General features: G+C 46.4%; 1 protein-coding gene across 11 annotated transcripts in view; it reads left to right on the top strand.

Moving 5' to 3' along the window:
* ENTREP2 (endosomal transmembrane epsin interactor 2) overlaps positions 1-23,450 on the top strand; it is a 396,616-nt gene that overhangs the window by 306,054 nt on the left and 67,112 nt on the right. For 10 of the 11 annotated variants that reach the window (XM_082386091.1, XM_082386089.1, XM_082386087.1 and 7 more), the window contains one exon: positions 22,191-22,325. The exons of the other annotated variant lie outside the window; for it this stretch is intronic. In XM_082386091.1, coding sequence (XP_082242217.1) covers positions 22,191-22,325 — 135 coding nt within the window. The remainder of the gene's footprint in view (positions 1-22,190; positions 22,326-23,450) is intronic. 11 annotated transcript variants of the gene reach the window in all.

Here is a 23,450-nt window from a genome sequence, read left to right as displayed (position 1 = left end):
ATACATTCACATTGTTGATGTTGTATAGCCATCACCGCCATCCATTTCCAGAACTTTTTCATCTTCCCAAACAGAAACTCTGTCCCATTAAACAATAACTTCCCATTCTCCCCTCCCCCAGCCCCTGGAAACCACCATCTATTTTCTGTCCCTATGATTTTTGACTACTCTAGGGATCTCACATGAGTGAAATCATACAATATTGTCTTTTTGTGTCTGGCTGATTTCACCTAACTTCATATTTTAAAGGTTTCTTTTTTCCTTTAGTTGGTAAGTTTAGCCTATTTATATTTATGCTTGTGAGAGATGTTTGGTCTCAATCCTATTGACTTGTATTTTATGTGGTTTGTTTAAATTTTTACAGGGTGCCTCAGAACTGCAGAAATGCATTCTTCATTTTTTATACTCCCCTTGACTTGGCCTGTCTCCACTGATTTAGGAAAAATAAACTTGACCCTTATCACTACACATTGATTTAGTCTCTTATCAGCTGAAAACAGTCTCTCCAAGGTTAACATTATCTCGTTCCAGAAGGTATTCAGCCCTTCAGCACTTCTCCCCTCTCCGTCTTCTCCTTTTCTGTCCCTGGTGGCATCTGGGTCTGGGGGGCCAGACTGAGCATCACAGCAGTGAGGGTGGGCAGGGTGGCGCTTGCTCTGTGCTGTCCTCCGAGCCCTCTCTGGCCTGCACTGGATCAGCTGCTGACATCTGAGGTCCTCTCCAGGGCCTCCCCTCCAGATCTAGCTGCTTGGGGTTCTCCTGTCTCTTCTAGGGACTGCTTGGGGTACAAACGAATTCTAGGGCCCCTAATGCCCCACATGTCCCTTTTGAGTGTAGGTGTGGGGGAAGCGTCGCAGACCCCTCACCCTAAATGTGCCCTTTGCCACTTTCACTGCCTTGTAGCAGCCCCACCTGAACTCCAGGCAACTTAAAGACCAGGCTCCGGACACAGGGCATGCATCCCCAGATGCTCACAAACAGGTTTCGGATTCCTGCAGCAAAGTAACCCTTATCTCAGCCTGATGTCAGAGGGGTGAGGTGCTGGGCTTCTGAGAAGGGACCCAGGCTGAATTCTGACCGTCCAGTCTGCTTCCTGACCGCTCAAGGCACCACTGTCTCTTTCTTTCTGGAAACTCTGTTCTTAGGTCACATTCCCTGTCATCCTCCCTCCCGCCAGTCCTACAAGCGCCCCAGGACTCCTCCTCCTCCCAGGATCCAGAACGAGCCATGGCAGGAACTCAGAGAACATTTTCTGAATGCTGGTCTGAGCAGGGTCTTCATCGCAAATTGAACATTCTGAGTGTGACAGCCCAATTCGGTTAGCCAAAGTCATCTAATTAATAGTTTCACAATTCAGTTATTGTTTATTAAAAGTCATCTATTATTTTTATGAGCCAGTTATTTTATTTCTTATTGCTGAGTTCATCAGGACCTCAGGTGGAGATCCTCAATGGTGCATTTTGGAGGAGGACCTTGATTTTATGACTGTCTCATTCTTTCCAGAGCCTGTTAGAATTTTTTCTTGATACTTACAGCTGCACTTATTACCAGCACTCTAATCTCCAAATTGAAAGCATCCAGTAACCAAGCCAACACTAATTAGGAAGCCACAGCCCTCAGAGGAGCCCCACTGTAACCAGGGCAACCCTGATTTAGCTTCATTTTGATGAAGAATAAATTAGGAGAGGACACAGCCTTTTTGGCTGGGGCTGTTGGGAACGCCTGGCTTTAAAGATGGAAGGAAACTTAGCTGAAAGTACACAGGCCTACTCGGTGTCTCCTTGGCCACCCTCTCCTTCCAGGTTTCCATTGTTGCTGAAAGGTGTAGATTTTATTCTACTAATCATGGGTCAAGAATAGTCGGCCCCTCTGGCTTCACAAGGAATTTAGCATCTGACTGTTCTTTGTCGTTTGTTGTGATGACACAGAACTGTTCCCTTTGTAGTAACACAATTCTTTTTTAATTCACCGGCATGTGAATTTGCCATTATCATCAGTAAACAGATTTCATAGCTAACGCAGCAGCCTGACTCCAAACCCCAGAGTTCCCTAGCAAAGAAGACATTCTCAGCAAAATAAAGATTGATATGTTTAAAGTAAGCCAACGGTGGTTGCACACAAATACTTATCTGTCCTGTGTACTTGCATTCATTGGATGATACATTTTCACACAGACACAGAGGCAGAGCCACACGTCTGGAATGTCCTGGGTGCCAGGGATGTGGCAATGACAAGTCAGACAAGTCCTGGCTCTGCATTCCGTGTGCGGCTCATGTTCTAGGCAGAGAGGTGGGTGACAGACAGACAAACAGGAGAGACAGGTAACAGGAAACAGGAAGGGCTACAAGGAAAGGAGCAAGGAGGTGTGCCGAGGTGGCCCAGTCTTCTCTGAGCAGGTGACAGGTGGGCTGGGGCCTGAGTGATGCAGGGAAGCTCCCTGGGGAGGGGGGGGAGGGGGGCTTCAGGTCCGAGGGTAACCGGAGTTTGAGAGCAGGAAGCCCGCGGGCATGCGGGGCGCAGAGCTGGCAGCCTCAGCCCAGGCCGAGTGTCCCTCTGGTCTCTGTGGACTTGGAAGGACTCAGACCCTGGGATTTCTCTCCGCTGGACCTGACACCTGCCTCGGCCTGCCCTCTGGTGGTTTCATCCATGCGACTTCATGGCTGGGCCACTTCGGGACCTCTTCTCATCTCTCCAGTCTCCAGCCACCCGCTGGATAATCTTGCCTCATCCGTGTACGTAGATCTGGGTGAAAGCCGTGGGCAGGGTCGATTCGCTGCCCTGCCTCCCGCGACTGCTCACGGAAACGTAGCAAGAACTGGGAGGTTAACCGTCATCTCTCCCGACAATGTGGACCCCCATACATCACCTGGCACTCCTCGAGAGACCCCCAGGTATCCAAACACGTAGGGTTTTTCTCTTGCCTTCTGAGTGGGGCTGCATGTGTCCGGGGAACAGAGCAGGGTGGGAGCTGGGAGTGCGCCGGTGTCAGACGGGATGAATCCTCTTCTCCATCCTCCCCAGAGCACCCGCCTTTCTCCTGCGGAGTTGCCGAAGGGGGGAGGCCTGGGGAGGGAGCTGGGGGTCCAGGTGCCCCAGGGCCAGCCTCTCAGATGACCCTCTGTCCCCCAGCCCTCACCCTGGCCCCAGAGGCACCTGCTGAGCCGGGCTGACTGGGCCAGTGTCACAGTTAGCGGGCCTCTAGTATCTGCCGGAAGTGTGGTCTCCAGAACAAAAAGTGGTGATTGAAACTGGCCATTTCTTAAGGGTGTTAGTGGCTCACCTGACGGGAGCACCAGTCACACTGGCGTCTGCGTCCCCAGAGCCCCTAGATGCCCGTTGTCAGAACAGCAGGCTCACCAGGAAGAAGGGCCTGGGCGCCGAGATGCCCAGCTAGGAGTCCGGCTGTAGAAGATGGAGGGCGGGGCAAGGGGTGGGGTAGGGCACCTCCCCTCGCGGAAAGGAGAAAACACAGACCCACGGCTGCCAGGCGCAAATGCACTCCAGCCCAGAACCCAGAAACCATGGGAGCCTGGAACTGTAAACTTTTCAAGAAAAGCCAGGAGCTGAGATTTTTATGTGCCATTCCCCAATTTTACCCTCAAACACTAGGTGAGCCTCTCCCTCCCCCACCCCTGCCACAAGAGTAAAATACAATTTAAAAAATATAGTTAGAGAACAAACTTATGGTTACGGGGGTGGGGGGAAGGATGGGGAGGATGGATAGTCAGGGAGCTTGCGATTGACATGTACACACTGCTATATTTAACTGCTGTATTAACTGCTGTGTATAGCACAGGGAACTCTGCTCAATATTCTATAACAACCTAAATGGGAAAAGAATTTGAAAAACAAAAATAAAATAGGATAGAATAGAATAGGACAAAATAAAATAAAATAAAAATCAATGTCCATTTGCCCTGCCCACGTCCTACCTCCCCTTGTTCTTTTTTTTTTTTAAAGATTTATTTATTTATTGATTGATTGCTATGTTGGGTCTTCGTTTCTAGGCTAGGGCTTCCTCTAGTTGCGGCAAGCGGGGGCCACTCTTCATCGCGGTGCGCGGGCCTCTCACTATCGCGGCCTCTCTTGTTGCGGAGCACAGGCTCCAGACGCGCAGGCTCAGTAGTTGTGGCTCACGGAGCTAGTTGCTCCGCGGCATGTGGGATCTTCCCAGACCAGGGCTCGAACCCGTGTCCCCTGCATTAGCAGGCAGATTCTCAACCACTGTGCCACCAGGGAAGCCCCCTCCCCTTGTTCTTATCTGACCCCCGCCTTATCTGGTATGTTCAGACCACTGAGATGACGAACAGAATTCATTCATTAAGGCCTCACCGGGGCTCCGGTGATGAGGGTGCTTTCGCTTTCACCCAGAAACACACAGCAGCACTGTGAGCAGTGCTTTCTTGTAACTCTGAAGGTCACACCCCCTTATGTTGGATTAGAGACCAGAAAACAATGAAAACTAGTAAACTAGTAAAAACATTCTTTCTTGGTGGATGGTTTTGTTATGTTTTAGGATGAACAGATACCAGTGGGCAGGCATTTGTGTCTGGAAACAGAGTGATCTGGTGGGGGGTTGCTGAGCCTGAGGGAGCCGGCAGCCCTGCAGTCGCCCCCCCCAAAGCTGGGGGCCTGGAGGGGAAGCAGCCCCCCGCAATTCCTCTTTCCCCAGTCCTCCCGGTGGGCTCTTTTGGAGTGTTCGGTGTGGAAGACATGATGGATGTTATTTTAAAAAGAAGGAGGGAGAGAAAGGAGGGAGGTAGAGGGAGGAGGAGGGGAGGGATGCGGGCAAATTAGTCCCCTCCTGTGAGGGTGGCGACAGGCAGGGGAAGATTACAGGCTGAGAAACCACGCAGGAGAGGGGCCATTTCATTTTCTAAAACACTATTTCCCGAGTTAACTTGACCCCAGAACCTCATTTAGGTCCTTTGTGCTGTTTCTGTTATTCCAAACGCTGCTGCTGCAGCACATCCCTGCTTGGGTCTCTCTGGAAGAAAAATGCTAAATGCGTCTCATTTTCCTGTTAACCAGCCCTTTCTCCATTTCCGCCAGCCAAGTCGGGCTCTGCTTTGATTACAGTGCTAACTAATGACATTTCAGAGTCTGGCCTAAAAAAACATGACTCTATATCATTAACAAAAGGCAGGGAGGAGGTGAAGGCCCCACCCCCGCTGGTCCAGAAGAGGCATCTGCGTCCAGCCAGTTCCACGCTTCTCCTGTGACTGGGACATCTCAAGAATAGCAGTCTCGTTTCCCTGATCAACAGGGAGGCTGATGTGAACAGTCATAATTTACCAACTTCTGCCGTCCTTGAGAGTGTCATTTGAACAAAAAGGTCTTGTAAAAACTCCCAAGTCTGTAGAAATTGTTGCTGTGTCCGATGAAGATAACCGCTGGCTCCCTGGCAGGAATGTTACCATGGCACCTTCAGATTCTACACTCTTTAGACTGATTCTCTCTGTCTCTCTATCTCTGTCTGTCTCTGTCTGTCTCTCTGTCTCTCTCTGTCTTTGTCTCTCTCTGTCTCTCTCACAGTGGCACTCACGTGATGAAAAACTAAAAGTCTATGCCTCTGTTACATTTATTATTCTACAAATAATTTGAGCATCTGTTGCAGAGGCAACAGCTATATCAGCAAACAGATAGACTCTGACAAAATGAAGACCAAAATAAAGGTAAAATATCTGACGATATAAATAAAAAGCAGGTACTGTATTTTTCCCTAAAAGGTCAGGGAAGTTTTAAAAGCTTAATTTTATGATTTCTATAATAAAAGTTCTATCTCTGGAATTAGATATCTTTTTTCCTTAAATGTTTTATACACACACACAATTTAAAAAAACACACAAAACCCTAGATTCTCAACAGATTTGGGGTTTTAAGGGAATTTTGTTAATGAATGTTCCCATTGACCCTGTGATACACGTTCCGAAGTGCAATGAAAGTCAGAGAATGGAGCAGCTCTTTGCTTTCGTCAGCAGCGTGCCCATATCCTAATGCACTTTAGTGATGTGGAGAGTGGAATTCAGAAACGTTGGTCAGTCATCACCATCAGGCTTCCTTGACAGAGTGAAATAGCATAATGAAAGCAATGTAGGGACAAAAACGTCAGTTTAAAGGTGGAAATTTAAATTGTAATGAGTTTGGAAAGACTCTGAAGAACAAGCCTAATGGGAACTTTTGGGGTCCTGGCCTCTCTGAAGCCACAGAGAGGAAAGCTGGTCAAACCTGGCCTTGGGACCCTCCTCCCCCAGTGTCAGGCTGGGCAGTGCTGGAGCATCACACACCCGGGCCCCTGTGCCAGCGCCCAGCCCACAACGCCCAGTAAGTGCCAGAAGTCAGGCTGACCGCCGGGCTACCTGGCCTCCAGTCTCTATGTAACCAAAGCTCGATTTCCCCTTTTCTCAGAATAAAGGGTTCCGAGGGGAAGTGAGACACAGCTTCAAAATCAGTGGACCAAGGACTGGGGCCTGGCTGCTGAGAGGTTTGGGGGCAGGCTCACTGCCCAGTGATTAGCACTTATCAGCCTGGCCTTCCGCTCCCAAGATGCCCAGGACTCGCCCAGGGTCGGGGGGTTGGAGGGGTTCAGAGGGGTGGCGGGCAGCACACCAGAAGGGTCCTGGGTGCTGGGGCCGAGGAGTGGCCTTCCCATCACACGGAGGCTTACAGCTGGGCCGCCTGTCCTGCTCCCGTCCTGGCTGGAGTTTCCTGTCACAGCACACGCCAGGGGTCTGCATCTGGCCGGGTGCATCCCCACACAGCACACCCCTGCATTAGCTTTACTGTCCTGCAGGTGGTGTGTGTATGTTTGCCATTTTACTACAGAACAAACTATAGTGATAAAAGCAAAATGCAGAAGTCATCTGAGGGAAAGACTGGAGAAATATTTTGATTTTTACTCTTCCCATTGTGATGGAGAAATTTGAATAACTGCATATTTTACAGAAGAACATTTTCTATTACATCCTGTGATCTTGAGTGTTAGGAGTAATGCTTGATACGTATTCCACACCCCCGAGATTCACTCTAGGATATGCATTAATACATTTGAAGTACAGGTATTTATTGAAAATATACTTAAGGATGAGATGAATTAGGGTAACAGGTGGTTGGAGAAGGATTTATCATGCTTTAAGTTGCAAGCCTGTTTTGGAATATACCCAGGATTTGTTTTAACCAGGTACGGCCGGATGACAGACACGGAAACAAACGCCTTGAAAGAAGAGTGTGTTATTCACAGTTTCTAAGAAGAGGGGGCACCCCAGGCCAGGCAGGGCCACACGGGGAAGCACCAGGGCCAGTCAGGAGGCAGACAGAGCAAAGGGAAGGTATGGGCATGAGCCTTTATTGTGGTTTTCGTGGAAGGAATGGGGGAGGCAAGGTAGGTGCTCTGAGCAAGCTTAGGATCGGCTGATTTGAATAAAGCCAGCAGACTTGGGCCTGAGGGTTGTCCCTAGTTGTCAGGTCCCTGGCCCTGGGGCGTTTAGGGTGGGGGACCACTGGCTTGGAGTGTGAGAGATAAAAGAGGTGGCTGGGGTGTGGGTGCTGGATTTGCAGTTCGCATGAAAGGCAGGCTCCTAGGCCAGCTGTTCCCTATCCAGGAACTAGCCAGCCCTGGAAAGGCACTCTCTCCAGGATGAACAAGGCTCCAAGATGTCAAAGCATCACAAAATACAGAGAATAGAAAACATAATGAATACAAAACCTCCTTGAAGCCTTTAAGAGCCAACTGAATTAGCCAAAGTGACACTTTTGCACCCGTCTTCCTTCGTATCGTTCTTCATGTATCGGTTTATTTCAGAGCTGGCTGGGAGCAGCCGCCCCACGCAGGCCCTGCATAGCCCCGGGGAATGCAGAGGGAAAAGGCAGCCCTTGTCCTGGGACTGTGCCCTGTCACTTTGATGGGGTGACAGTTGAGTAAAGTGCCCTGCAGGAGGACCAGTGCTCTGGGAGAAATGTTCATGGGGAGCAGGAAACTTGAGTTTCAGGGGGGCTCAGTCCCTCCGGAGTGGCAGAGAAGGCTGCTCAGAGTAGGGAGCTTGTGCTGAGTCTTGGAAAACCCGTCCTTCCCCATCCTCCTCTCTTCAGGTGTGAGACGGGTGTGTTCCAGGTAGAGGAAATAGCATGCGAGGAGCCAAGATCAAAATGCAGCTTCCTTTTTGGTTTCCCACTGTCCCTCGAAGGTCTCCTCCTGACACTTTGCAAGTGTCCAGCTCTGTGACTTTTTGCAAATGAACAAACTCATGGGACCAGCACCAGATTCAGAAGCATCACCACCATCCCTGGGAGCCCCCATCTCTCCTTCCCCCCAGTTGCTACCCTCCCCAAGGGCACCCACCATCCTAATGTCTGTCGGCACAAAGGAGCTTTTCCTGGCTTTCAACATTATAGAAACAGTCATACGTTACATCCCCTTCTGTTTCCTGCTGCTTTCATTCAACCTGTCTGTTCAGTCACGTTGTCGCAAACAGCTCTGGTTTCTCATTGTAAGAACCCACCACAGTGAATGTTCCCTTTCTTCTCTTAATGGCCGTGCGGTTACTTCCAGGGTGGGGCTCCTGGTAATGGTGCCTGCACGGTGTTTGGTGCCCATCTTCTGATGGACACGCCCACGTCTTTCTGTTGCTTATGCCTGGAAGTAAAATTCCGGGTCATAGGGAACACCAACGTTTAACTTTGGTCGATGCTGACAGTTTCCAAAGTGCTTTGTACTAATTTCCACTCCCCCCAGCAGTGTTCGTGTGTTCCATTTGCTTAGGAATCTGACATCTGTTGTGTGTAGGCGTCTCCCCCAGACGTGGGCTGTCCCTGGTGCAGAAGCTCCAAGGGGAGATCAGTTCTTTCAGCTGCTGGGCAGAGGTGAGGAGACCTCATCACATGCCGGCATTTCTTAATCATTTCAAAGTGGGTCATGCATGTTTAAGGAATAAACTAGTCCTCCTCAGTAAGCATCAACATTTTACGGTATCCTCATGTACATTTGCTCAGAAGCATTTCTTATAGGCATATCTACTATGGCAAGTAGGTTTCACCTCAAGTGCCAGCTTTTATCATCCGGCAGCAGGTGCTGAGAGCAGTGTGTTAAGTAGGATTCTGAGGATGTACTGGGACTCTATGGGGAGAAAGTGTGGAAGATGTGCTTACCACAAGCAAAAGAGGGAGAAGTGATAAGATGTGTGTCCCGTGTTTCCAGCCATGGGGGTGCACAAAAGTGAGTCCCAGTTCTCAAGGATCCTACAATGCTTTTTAAGAAGAGAAATAAAAAGGTAGAGTTAAAATACCATCATAAAGCAAGTGCCATCACTAAGAAATGAGCAATGAGTCTGGGAGGAGAGAGGACAGAAGTTTTAAATCTCACCGTGGAGATCAGGAACGTTTGCATCACAGAGGAGACCATGGAGCAGGGCCTTGAGGAACGTGATTCCGTAAGGGATTGGTTGGAGGGGGCAGTCCAGGGAGGGAACACCGTAATAAAGGCCAGAGTTGAAAGGTCTCCGCGTGTCCTAGGAAGGGAAGCAATTTGATGTGTCTGAACGCAGGTGATGTGGAGAAAGGCTGGTGTGGACTTATAAGTACAAGTTCTGGATTCAGTCCTGGCTCCGACACTGACCAGCTCTGTGACCTCGGGCAAGTCGCTTAACCTCTCTGAGCCTCAGTTTCTTCATTTGTAAAGAGAGGTGATAATAGAGAATGGAAAGCCCTTAACACAATGCTCACACTAAGCTCAGTGAGTGTCACCATGTCGTAGCAGTACTAATATTTATCACAGCTCAGTGATTTTGTGTCCGCTTAGAATGCTTTGTAAACATACATGTGTATGTGTCAGCACATATGTGGGTGGCCAGCTGAGCTAGAGAGCCACGGATATATCGAAAAACTGCTGAGATGTTGTATACCTCAGACTTACACACTGTTATATGTCAAATATATTTCAATTGAAAAAAAAAATACTGCTGAGACTTCGGTATTTCTGTATTTTCAGGGGACAGAGTCACATGATTGGAAGGCCTCCCCACTCCCAGCAAGGGTCAGCTCACCTGAAACATTCCTTCTGGGGCTTGTAGGACCCTGGGGGCGGGGGTGGATCCAGGAGGGGCTGGCACATGAGGCCAGGTCTCTGGCTTGGCAGGGAAGCTGGGGTGACCACCACTCCCCAGTGCCTGGCTGGACACGTCCCCAAATATGGTGAGACCTACCACCTCTCTGGGCACAAACAGGGACCTCCAGAGTCAGGAAGTGCCGGGGGAGGCCGTGAAGAGAGGCAGCTGCAGGGCTGCAGGGGCAGATGGATTAAGATGCCTGGGAAGGGGGGGGATCCACTGTCGTCCAGCCCGTGGCCCCCCTAATGTGAGCTCCCGGCAAGGTCACACGGGGAGACAGTGGTAGAGAACTAGGGCTCATGGGTCTCAAACTTTCTATGTTCACAGCACACCTGTGAATAGTAAACATTTTGGCAGAATGTTGAAGAGATTAAAACCCTTAAACTAAGTCAATCAGTAAGTCAATGTGGTGGTAATTGCTTCTTTTTTTTAACATCTTTATTGAGATATAATTCATATTTCCATACTATTCGCGCACTTAAAGTGTACAATTTCAGTAGTTTTTAGTATATCTGCCGATATGTTTAGAACATTTTCATCACCTCAGAAAGAAACCCTGGAGCCTTTGGCTCTCACCCCCTCCACCCCCTACTCCCCCCTGCACCCCCAGCCCCAAACAACCCCTCATCTTCTTCCCGTCTCCATGGATTTTCCTGTTCTGGGCATTTCACGTGAATGGAGTCAGACACCACGTGGCCCTTTGTGTCTGACCCCCTCCATTCAGCATTACGTTTTCAGGGTCCATCATGCTATCACATGATCACTGGAGTTTCTAGGGTCTTACCAGTGTCATCCAGCATCTGGTGTGTCCTCCAGCCTAAGGGCCTCTTGTCCTGCATCATCAGGGCCTGAGCTCCAGGACCCCTCTGCTGCCGAGGATAGGGACACGCAGGACAGAGGTGTCACTCAGAGTGAACGGGGCCAGGCCTGGATGAGCTGAGTTACTGGGTTGGGCAGGTGTCCACAGATGAATGCAGATGTCTGTGGAAGTGGTAGACTTGTAGAAGTATTTGAAAATAGGGGTTAGTCTTGACAAACATAGTTTCCAATTATAATAGAAAAAAAACCACCAATCATTAACAACATATGCACTTTGCACTTTTGTTACCACCAGCGTTCTTGGCCTCCTTAAGCAATAGAAATTGATCAGAGGCCCGACGAGAAATTCAGGCAAGGCTTTACTGGGACCCCTGCTGCAGCAGGGGGGAGCGAGAACAACCAACAGGTGCCCGTGCTCTCTCACTCAGGGAGGGGTGAGCTGGTTCCTTATATGGGGTGAGGGTAGAGGGGTGGCTTAGGTGTTTTGCCTGCCCCTTGGTGGTGTTGTGTGCAGGGGGCATGTGCAGTACCCTGCTTTTGCTCCCGACACCCTGCTTTTGCTCTGGGCTCTTCAGAAGTGGCACATGGGCTTTTTGGTTTCTTTGTATCTTGCTGTCCATAATTTACCCCAACAGCACATGCAAGCAGTTATTTTTAGTCCCTTATAGTTTCTTTGTGTTTTGCTGCTCAAGAAGACATTCGTCCAGGTGCAAGCACTGCAGCAAAGGGTCCCAGGTCCCAGGTCCCAGTCTGTCTTATTTTTACCTCCATAACCTCATCTGATGTTCGTGGTGACCTCAGGACCCTAAAGTTCAGAGAGGTTCAGTGGCTGGGCCTGGGTCACTGTAGCAGGTGGAACCCGGAGCGAGCCTGCCTCTGTGCCCCACTCTGGGCTTCCTCTGTGTCCCTGCAGGCTCAGGGACACTCCAGGACGGGCTGCTCCTCCTCCCTCCAGGCTCTAACCACCCAGCCCCCAGGTCCAGCCTCCCCGCTGCCTCCCTTTTGGAGTAACTGAAGGTCATATATCTGCCTCCTTTGTGCTTCTGTAAGAGACTCGCAGGGGCATCCCTCCCTTTCTGTTGTATACGCCCTTTCTCCTCCCAGACAGGCTGATGGGCCATAAATTAGGGGGGCCAGGCTGGCTTTTCAATGTTCCAAAGAGATTCATGCAAAATTACCGTGGCTTCATCTGCAAAGCTCTGCTATGTGGGTCCCAGTGACCCAAACACAGAGGGGCACTCCTGAGAGAAATCTGCCAGCCTCTGCGCACCTAGATGTTGAGGTTAGGGAACTAATCAGGAGGTTTCCAGAATTTTTCTTAGAATTAATCATAAACTCAGTGGAATAACTGAAGGGAGAAGATTGATTTTGATGTCCATTCCCTGGGGTCGCTGAAGGGTTATTTGATGTGATGAACTGTGCTTTCCAGCCGAGCCCAGTCTCTCCCTTCTTCCCCAGGAAGCTCTCTTGCCATTTACATTAGCGACTTCAGTGCCAATGCCAAGGTAGGACCATGGTCATATGAAATCACTCCTTGTAGACTTTCGAGATGTGGGAGAACAGACTCCATCAGGAGAGCCGGACTTTTTCCAGGTGATAAGAACACAGGGATTCAGTGTAACCCTGGGCAGCACCCCCTGCTTGAGGGTCGTGGCAGGTGCCACCTGCCAAGGGGGGAGCTTGGGTGCCAATATGGTTCCATGGGAAGAAGAAAGGAAGATACCCATTTGGTGCCTTCCTCATGGCTTCTTTTTATGGGTTGATTAGACTCTAAACCAGAGGAGCTTTGGGAAGGCTATTTGGCCCGTGTTCTTGGGGGCAGCTGTCTCCCCGGTGTGTGCCTCGTTGGTGCCCAGCTCCCATTCAGCCTCGAGGCAGGCCTGTGAGCCGAACTGTTCCAACTGGACTTCTTCTCTAGGACTTGAAATCTTTTTTTTTTTTTTTTTTTTGCCATGCCGCGCAGCATGCGGGATCTTAGTTCCCTGACCAGGGATCGAACCCGCGCCCCCTGCACTGGAAGCTCGGAGTCTTAACCACTGGACCGCTAGGGAAGTCCCAGGACTTGGAATCTTTATCAGAGTCACCGATGGGTGGGGGAAACGAGAGACCTCCACCCAGCTGAGCATCTGAAGGAGATGGCACATATTTCAGGCCACCTAGATGGCCTCGACTGCTGCCTTGCAAGATTCTTCCATGGTTTACACCCTTCTCGTGTTTTCATAAACCTGTTCTTTTTTTCTACATGTGCCGATTTTATGAATTGATTATTTCATAGAAAACCATCTACAGTAGACCCTTGAACAACACAGGTTTGAACTGTGCGGGTCCACACTCACACACAGATTTTTTTCCATGGATGCGACCTGCAGCACTACTGGATCTGTGTTTGGTTAAATCGGGGGTGACGACCATAAAGTTATACACGGATTTGGGGCTGCACAGAGGTCGTCACCCCTAACCCCCGCATTGTTCAAGGGTCACCTGTATTTTTTCTAAATATTCAAATTTACTGGCACAGTTAGTCCCAGCATTTTCTTCTTGTTTTTAATCCCCCCTGCTCTCGTATTTATGTCCCCTTTCTCATTCCTAATGCTGTTAGGGATATTAACTCTTTGCCCATCTCCTGAAAATATATCCAGGAGCTCCAGACCCACAGCCTAGAAGCTTGGTGGCCTCAGTGGGAAACGTGTGTGTTCTGACTGTTCGGCCCCAGGCTTCATTGGCCAGTTGTCCCCCATGCTTTGTCCTGGTCTGTCTTTTGTTTTGAGACTTCACAGATTCTGAGGTTCTTGATTTGCTTTTCAAAGGACTCCACACATCCATGTTTCTGCAACCATTCTTTTATATATTCCTGTATTTTTATTGTTTTAATTTAGATGCTCAGTCAAATATATTTTATCTTTAAAGACATACCAATGGCCAACAGGCACATGAAAAGATTCTCAGCGTCACTAGTTATTAGAGAAATGCTAATCAAAACTACAATGAGGTATCATCTAACACTGGTCAGAATGGCCATCATCAAAAAGTCTACGAATAATAAATGCTGGAGAGGGTGTGGAGAAAAGGGAACCCTCCTACACTGTTGGTGGGAATGTAAATTGGTGAAGCCACTGTGGAGAACAGTATGGAGGGTCCTCAAAAACCTAAAAAGAGAGTTGCCATATGATCCAGCAATCCCACTCCTGGGCATATACCCAGACAAAACTATAATTCGAAGAGATATATGTACCCCAGTATTCATAGCAGCACTGTTTACAATAGCCAAGACATGGAAACAACCTAAATGTCCATCGACAGATGAATGGATAAAGAAGATATATATATATATACAGTGGTACATATATACAACGGAATATTAGCCATAAAAAAGAATGAAATAATGCCATTTGCAGCAATATGGATGGACCTAGAGATTATCTTACTAAGTGAAATAAGTCAGAAGGAGAAAGACAATATCATATGATATCACTTATATGTGGAATCTAAAATAGAGCACAAATGAGCGTATCAACAAAACAGACTCATAGATAACAGACTGGTGGTTGCCAGGTGGGAGGGGGCCAGGGGAGGAATGGATTGGGAGTTTGGGGTTAGCAGATGCAAGCTATTATATATAGGATGGATAAACAACAAGGTCCTACTGTATAGCACTGGAAACTATATTCAATATCCTGTGATAAACCATAATGGAAAAGAATATATATGTATAACTGAGTCACTTTGCTGTACAACAGAAATTAACGTAACGTAAATCAACTCTACGTTAATAAAAACAAAAAAAAATTTATCTTTTTATGTTTTTGAGACAACTGTAGACGAATAGCCTATTATGCCATCACCCTTTATTAGCAAACTATCTTCTCCAACTGCATTGAAATGTTTCTCATATACTGGATTCCTGTATAATTTCTGAAACTATTTTATCTCATCAAACTCTTAGTCTATTTTTAAGCTTTTACCTTAGTGTTTTGATAATAGCATCTGGATAATTAACTTAATGTCTGTTAAGGCATCCACTCCTCCTATCATTCTTTTCCAGTTTGGGGGGATAATTCTTGCACATTTATTATTCCGAATAGTCTTTAAAATACTTTTGCCCAGTACTATCCACTCCACTGGGACTCCGCTTGGGTACCAGCACACCTGTGCATCCCTGGGAAGGACCAGCATTTTCAGGATGTCACAGATTTCTACTTAGGAGCCGATTGTGCCCTCCACGGATTCAGGCCATATGTATCAGTCCGGGTTCTAAGTTGTGAAGAAACCAACTTGAGCTATTTTCCTTCTGAAGGAATTATTATAGGACCCTCAATAGCTCAGAGTCTCCAGAATGGCCAGAAATCAAGTTTGGGGACTACAAAGCCAGGAAAGGAGTGATGTCCAAAATCACACCAAGGAACTGCTTGCTGTAAGGGGGACCCTGTCATCACCCCTGGGCTTGTGGCTGACCCCGCTGACTGTGGGCTCTGGACGCTGCCCCCAGAACCCCAGCTCCTGCCCTTCTGGAAGCAGCACATGTCTGCTACTTGCAGGGCCAGAGCGGAGCCGGTTCAGTGCAAGCCTCTTTGCATCCCAAGCTCCCACCTAGAGTCTCCTGCAGGCTTGTCATGTCCCATGGGGGGAGCCTGGGGCGCCTGCCTGCTCTCTCGCTGCAAGGCCGCCTAGGGAAGCCTTTCTGGGAAAAGTGGAAGACATAACGAAGAGATTCCTCAAACTGGGAGGAGGGCTCAGTGGTAGCGGGCAGCCAGATAAAATGACCCACATCTCCTGTACCTGAGTTTTTGCCATTTAATAGCATTTTATACATAGCTTCACATAGGTCATTAAATTGCCGTGTTTAATTTCTAAGTATCTTATATTTGTTATTACTTTGAATAGAATATTTTTTTCTTTTTTTAATTGGTTGTTACTAGTATATTTTTTTCATTGGTTTTTAAAATTTTTAATTGGTTGTTACTAGTATTTTTTTAATTGGTTGTTACTAGTATCATATTTATTATAACTAATGTAACAAATACTCTTTAATTCCCATCATTTTTAGTATAGTCTCTTAGATTCTTTTAGATATTCAACCACATTTGAGAAGAAAGATAATTCCATCTTCTCTAATATTTACACAGCTTACAGTATTTTCCTATTTTATTAAATTAGCTAGAGTTTCTAAAACAATTGTGTAGAATTGTGGTCATGGGTGTGGATAACTGTCTCATTCCTGATCTTAGTTGAATTGCCTCCAGTATTTCTCTGGTTCAAATGATGTTTGCTTTTGATATTTGCTTGATAAAAGCCTTGTCAGGTTTAAGTCGTTTTCTCATATTCTTAATTGACTTATACTTTTTATTATGAATGCCTGCTAAATTTTATGCAGTGGTCTTATGATATTTATTTATAGGATCACATGATTTTTCTCTTTTGATTTGTTGATGGAACAAATTTCCTTAATAGATTTACCACTGTTCTAGAATTCTGTTTCTAAAATGAACCTTGGGTATTTTTCAGGGTAACCTAGGCTTTGGAAACAAGTAAATACATAATGTTTAACAGAACAAAGTTTTACTTCTCCCTTGTGCTATGTGGCCAGCCAGGCCTGGGGCTGCAGCAGTCAGAACGCACACATTGACCAATGAGGCTGCTAAGCTTCCAGATTCTGGACATATTTTCAGGAGATGCTTTCTGAGTACAGAGCCACCCCTAAGGAAAGGGTAGCCAGAGACTGACAAAGACAGCACTGAGACCATTTCAGTACCTGGCTGCCACCGTGCCTGAGTTCCAAACCTTGGACTCTTTGGTTTTGGTTTTATGAATCTATAAATTCCCTTTCTTGTTTAAGGCATTTTGACTTGGGTTGTATAGTTTGCATTCAAGATTACTTTTTAATACAGCCATAGAATATAATCCCTTTAATATAGCATTGGATTCAATTAGCCAGTTTTTTGCTTAGAATATTTGTGGGTTTTTTTTTTTTTTTTAATTGAAAGGAGAAATTGGCCTTTTGGTTTGTTAGTGAGGGTGGAGAGCTTTTATTTTTCCTTTTCAGAATTGCTGGTAAGGTTATGCTAGCTTTATAAGGTAACTGTGGTGTTTTCTTCCTTGTCTCTTGGTCTAAAATTGTTTTAAAACGTAGGAATTATCTTTTCATTAAAGGTCAGAGTGAACTCAGCCTGAAATGCCATATTGGACTTTCCAATCTCTTATGGTTATTGATCTTTAGGTTTACTGCATCTTATGGACTCAGTATCATAGTTTTATTTTGCTAGGAAATTATCCATGTCCTCTAGATTTTCAAATTTATGGCTGTAGAGCTACCCATATTCTTTTAATCTCTACTATATTTATAGTTAAATCTCCTTTCTCATTCCTATTGTTTTTTACTTTGGCTTTCTTTTTAAAAAATCAATCCTACCAAGGATTTGCATTATTATTATTATTTTTTTGGTCTGTTCAAGAATCATCATTAGGCTTTATTTGTCCTAATACCCTTATTTCTATTCCATTAGTTTCACTTTTTACGTTTGTTAAATTTCTTTTTTTCTGTTTTCTATTATTTTGTTTTCATTCTTTTCCTAATTTAAGTTTTACATTTCATTTACTTTCAAGCAAGCCCATCCATTTTTAACTTTTTCTATTGAGAAATACAAAACACATATAGGAAAGTGCACAAAACAAAAATATGTAGCTTAGCAATTTATCAAGAGTTAAATAACCATGTGACCTCCACTGAAGTCTAGAAATAAAGCATCCCCAGCATCCCAAAGCCCTCCTTATGTACTCCCAGTTCACTGCCTCTCCAACCCCCCAAAGATAATCACTATGCTAATTTTTATGATATTCACATCTTTAATTTTTTAAACAATTGTACCAGCTATGCATGCATCTCTGAACACTATAGTTTAATTTTGTCTGGTTTTTTGAACTTCATCTCAGTAGAAGTATTTCTTTTGTATCTGGCTTCCTGTGCTCAACATGCTGTGTGGTATACTCGTGTGGCATGTTGCTGTATTCATGTTCACTGCTTTATAATATTGCATGGTATGAATATAAAACAGTTTATTCGTCCATTCTGCTTTTGATGGACATTGAGCTCTTTCCTGTGTGAAACTGTTTTAGGTAATGTTGCTATGAACTTTCCAGTACACGTTTTTTGTAACCATTGCATGCATATCTGTTGGATATAGTCCTAGGATGGAAATATCTGTTGGGTATTATGTTAGATTGAGGTGCAATCTTTAACTTAAGTAGATAATGCCAAACTGTTTTCCAACATTGCTGTCTCAATTCACACCCCACAGAAGTGTATGCGTTCCTGTTGCTTCACATCCTTATCCTCACTTGGTATTGTCTATTGTCATTATTCTTCAGTTTTAGCGATTCTGATGGGGATGTAATGACATCTCACTTTATTTTGATTTCTGTTTCTCAGAGTACTATTGTGGTGGGGCTCAATATGGCATGTTTCATAGGGGTTGTTTGTCTTTTTCTGAATATTTAAGACAGAGCTTTTTGTTTGTTTTGGATATAAGTCATCTGTCACTTACATGTGATGCAAAATCTCCTCCTATTTTTACTCTCTTATGGGTATTGTTTGATGAAAAAATTTTAATTACAAATAGTCAAACACATGAGTCATTTGTTCATTCTTAACACATTTTGAGCCATGTTTAAGAAGTGTTTCCCTATCCCAGGGTCATGAGGATATTCTCTTATCTTACCTTCTCACAGTTTTATTGTTTGGACCTTCATGTATTCATTTAATAATCCATGATAAAAATGCTTTAAAGAACATATATATTTAATTAGGTCCTATTTGTTTATTTTTGTTTTTATTTCCATTACTCTAGGAGATGGATCCAAAAAATATTGCTACGATTTATGTCAGAGTGTTCTGCCTATGTTTTCCTCTAGGAGGTTTATAGTATCTGATTTTACATTTATGTCTTTAATCCATTTTGAGTTTATTTTTGTGTATGGTGTTAGAGAGTGTTCTAATTTCATTCTTTTACATGTAGCTGTCCAGTTTTCCCAGCACCACTTATGGAAGAGACTGTCTTTTCTCCATTGTATATTCTTGCCTCCTTTGTCGTAGATTAATTGACCATAGGTGCGTGGGTTTATTTCTGGGCTTTCTATCCTATTTCATTGATTTGTATTCCTGCTTTTGTGCCAGTACCATACTGTTTTGATGACTGTAGCTTTGTAGTATAGTCTGAAGTCAGGGAGCCTGATTCTTCCACATCCGTTTTTCTTTCTCAAGATTGTTCTTGCTATTTGGGGTCATTTGTGTTTCCATACAAATTAAAAACTTTTTTTGTTCTAGTTCTGTGAAAAATGCCATTGGTAATTTACAGGGATTGCATTGAATCTGTAGATTGTCTTGGGTAGTATAGTCATTTTCACAATGTTGATTCTTCCAATCCAAGAACAGGGTATATCTCTCCATCTGTTTGTATGGTTTTCTGCCTCCATCTCTCTGTTGTTCAGGCAAAGGTAGTTTGGGTAAACATGTGGGTACTGGAAACCACATCACTGCCTGTATAGAGCATGCTGATGTTATACAGGAGGGAGTGAAAGTCGTGCACACAACCTGGCCTCTGAAATGTTCTCATCCATCTCACAGCTGTCCCCAGGCTCTGCAGGCTACTGGGAGCCCATGGTTCCCTGTCACTCCAATACCATCTCTGTCCCCATAGCCAGCCCCTCCCCATACTGTCTTACTCCTGCTTCAGACAAGAGATAAATCAACCCCTAGAAATTTTACATAGTTAGGCCTCCAATTCCAGAATAAATATTTTCTAGCAAAGAGGACCAGAAATAAAGTTCCATGCAGGGATTTTCAGATTTCAGCAATTTTGTTTCCCGTTCACTCTTGTTGTAAATCTCAGTGCCTTAAACAGTGGGCTGAGGGCGGGTGTGTAAGACACCTCAGGAGAAGGCCAAGAAGAGGCCCCTGCCCCGGGCTGCCTCAGGGGGGAATCGGTAGCCTCAGCTCCCCAGAGCTGGGCCTTGTCAAAGATGAACAGAGCTGTACCTCAAAGTGGTGAGGACAGGTTTTCATTAGAAGTAGAATGTGGCAGTTGGGAGGAGAGTCGAGTGTGTGCTTGAACTTGACTTCAGTTTGCACAGAGGTGACCAGGCGTGTTAAAGGAAGGATGAGGGAGTGGGGGTTGGGGGGAGTGGGGCCTCAGTAGAGTCAGGGAAGTGGAAAATCACAACGGGTTAGCAGGGTCCATGCGAAGATGCCTGCTGTCTGTGCCAGCTGCTGGCAGTCACCGAAGACAGGCTTCCCTCCCACAGAGGCTGAGACAGGGACCCTCTCCCGAGGCTGGAAAAAGCAGCCAGTTCTCCTGGCGGCCTTGGGCTTTCTCAGGCAGGCACTTTTGAGGGGATCAAGTCCTGTAGGGATGTTGCCTTGATCTGTTAGAGCATGTTTGTGTGTTCAGGCCTTTATAGGCCATGGTCAAGGCCTTGTGGGGAAGAGGGCTCGGGGGAGCCTGGGCAGAGTTTGACCAGGAGGGAGCCTGTCCACCAGCCTCCCTCCAGCCTCCCTTCTGGGTGGTGCCACCCCTGCTCCCCTCCCATCCCCCTCAGGTCCAGGATGCTCCGAGGCAGAGTGGCCCTCTCCCTGAGCACATGCCCAGCTCTGACGGCCAGGGTCCACCCGGCACCCAAGGCTGGGGACCTCAGAACCCCCGATGGGCAGGGGCACTTGGGGTGAACTTTTACCTTTTTTTTTTAACCTTTGTTTTACCTTTTAACAGTTTTACCTTTTCCCTCGTTACCTTTTAAAACTTGGCCTCGAGAATCATAACCCTTCTTTTCCAGTTTCTTGGGACCAGAAATAAACGTTGCCAATGACATGACCATGGAGATTTCAGTGGCCAGAGAGCCACGGCCGTTCCTCTTGGTCTGGCCCATGCCTCTCTACCAACAGCGGCCCTGACGCTGGTGGGCAGCGGGCCCTGTGGACCTCCAGGGTTGGGTGCGGGGTCAGGTGTGGGCTGCACCATCTCCCGGAGTGTTGTATGGGGGTGTTGTTATGGCTCCTTTAGCCGGGCTTCAGCCCTGGAGCCTGGAGACATCTCTAAAAACGTGAGCATCTCTAAAGGCAGGTTTTGCAGCCCCTCCTGCTGTAGGTGGGCGGCCGTGGCGGGGGACAGTGGTTTGTGCGGACACCGCCCTCCTCCCCCTGCCTCCAGCCCTGCCCCCGAGGCCCACGCGCAGATTTGGAGAATCGCTAACGAGCAATCCTGGACACAAGAAGTTCCCCCCCACTCACTCAAACGTGTAGTGATTCAGATACATAAATCATAAATTATTTGAGAAGACTGAATGAAAAGAGCAAAGATGAGGCATAAAATAGGTAAAGGATAAACTATCTAGAGGTTTAAAATAGATGAAAATTTGGCCATGGACGATGCCCTTGACCTATGGCTGTCCCTCTTTTAGTTCACTTTTCCAGAAGCCCGAGGCTATGAACAGTTGGGTGCGTGTGTGACAGCCCGACCAAGACTGGAGATGGGTGGGGACAACTGCGTGTGTGTGCAGTGCAGTGATTCCTCTCTTATTTCTGCAGCCAGGCCAGGGCAGGTCCACTTCAAGCTGCAGGTCAGGCTCAGGTGTGCTCTGTGGCTCTCCTCCTGGGGTCCAGGCTTTTAAAAACACTTGAACTGCATTTTTTCTTTCCATAGTTTTTAATTTTCCCAGACGTTTTTATTCATTCAGCCCTTATTGAAGGCCCACACCTCCTGGGCATTGTGAACATTGTAATGGTTAAGATGTGGCAGCTGCCCTTGGGGGCACACAGACACGAGTCACTGCTGCTGAAAAAGTGAGTCTCCAGCAGGGGAGAAGCAAGCAGCTCCCGAGAGGGAAACCAGACAAGGCCTCAGGGATGGCGCTGGAGTTGGGTCTTGACGGATGAGTAGGAGTTTGCTAAGCCATGAAGGGAGACAGGAGCTGCTGACAGTGGGAACAGAATGTGTGTTATCACAGACATGTGATAATGTCTCCATGCTCAACTTCATGTAATTTTCTGTAACTTTATAGCTTAGGTTTCTTCAAATTTATTTTTTTATTAATTGCTTTTAAAATAGAAATTTTAAATAATTCCTAATAGTGTTTCTGATGTCTTTTGTCTATTAAAAAAAATCATCTTGGCTTTATTATTTAAAGAAAATGAGACGGGATGCTTGTCACATTGTGTTCTTAAGCGTGTGTGTAGCTCAAGCATGTGCCCGGTTTTAACCGTGAGCTCTGTGTACCCCTGTCTAGATTAAGTTCGACAGCGTCGAGGTGTGTGTCTGCTGTGAGATGCAGCATCAGTCGTCGGGCTGCAGCAACCTCGGAGAGACGCTGAAGCTGAACCCGCTGCAGGAGGACTGCAACACCGTGCGGCTGACCTTGAAGGTGACCCAGGCTCCGTTGCTTCCGCCTCCCATCCCATCCTTGCGACGTCTCGACATCTCGTAGGAAGGTTTTATTAACTGCGTTCCTTTCAGTTCTTAGTTCATCCAGCTGGGTCACATGCAACAGGGAGTATCTTTCCAGAGAGCGTTTTAAACCATTAGAGATTTCCACTTTAAAGGTTTCACTTTCTGGGTTTTCCATTTCCACCATTTCACTCTCTGACTCCCACATCTGTGAAGCAGGGCTGAATGGTTGAAAGAGGTTGTTGCAGATGTGGATGTGATGCGTGCTACTGCTTTTCCAACATTTTTTTAAAAATTTATTTATTTTCAGCTGTGCTGGGTCTTTGTTGCTGCACGCGGGCTTTCTCTAGTTGCTGCGAGTGGGGGCCACTCTTTGTTGCGGTGCGTGAGCTTCTCACTGTGGTGGCTTCTCATGTTGCGGAGCTCGGGCTCTAGGCACACGGGCTTCAGTAGTTGTGGCTCGCGGGCTCAGTAGCTGTGGTGCGTGGGCTCTAGAGCGCAGGCTCAGTAGTTGTGGCGCACGGGCTTAGTTGCTCCGCGGCATCTGGGATCTTCCCGGACCAGGGCTGGAACCTGTGTCTCCTGCACTGGCAGGCGGATGCTTGACCACTGTGCCACCAGGGAAGTCCCTCCAACATTTTTCTAATTGAAGTATAGTTGATTTACAATGTTGTGTTAATTACTGCTATACAGCAAAGTGACTCAGTTATACATACATTCTTTTTTTATATTCTTTTCCATTACGGTTTATCCCAGGAAATTGGATATAGTTCTCTGTGCTATACAGTGGGACCTTGTTGTTTATCCATCCTATATATAATATATAGGATATCCATCCTATATATAAGGATTGGGAGTTTAGGGTTAGCCTCTGATAACCCCAAACTCCCAATCCTTCCCTCTCCCACCCCCCTCCCCCTAGGCAACCACCAGTCTGTTCTCTATGCCTGTGAGTCTGTTTCTGTTTTGTAGATAGGTTCATCTGTGTCATATTTTAGATTCCACATATAAGTGATATCATATGATATTTGTCTTTCTGACTTATTTCACTTAGTATGATAATCTCTAGGTCCATCCATGTTGCTGCAAATGGCATTATTTT

This window comes from Balaenoptera borealis, assembly GCF_965194805.1.
Source record: "Balaenoptera borealis genome assembly, chromosome: 3".
In the NCBI taxonomy this organism is placed as follows: Eukaryota; Metazoa; Chordata; class Mammalia; order Artiodactyla; family Balaenopteridae; genus Balaenoptera; species Balaenoptera borealis.
Note: the sequence above shows the minus strand (reverse complement) of the source record. Positions and strands in the feature narration are given on the sequence as shown.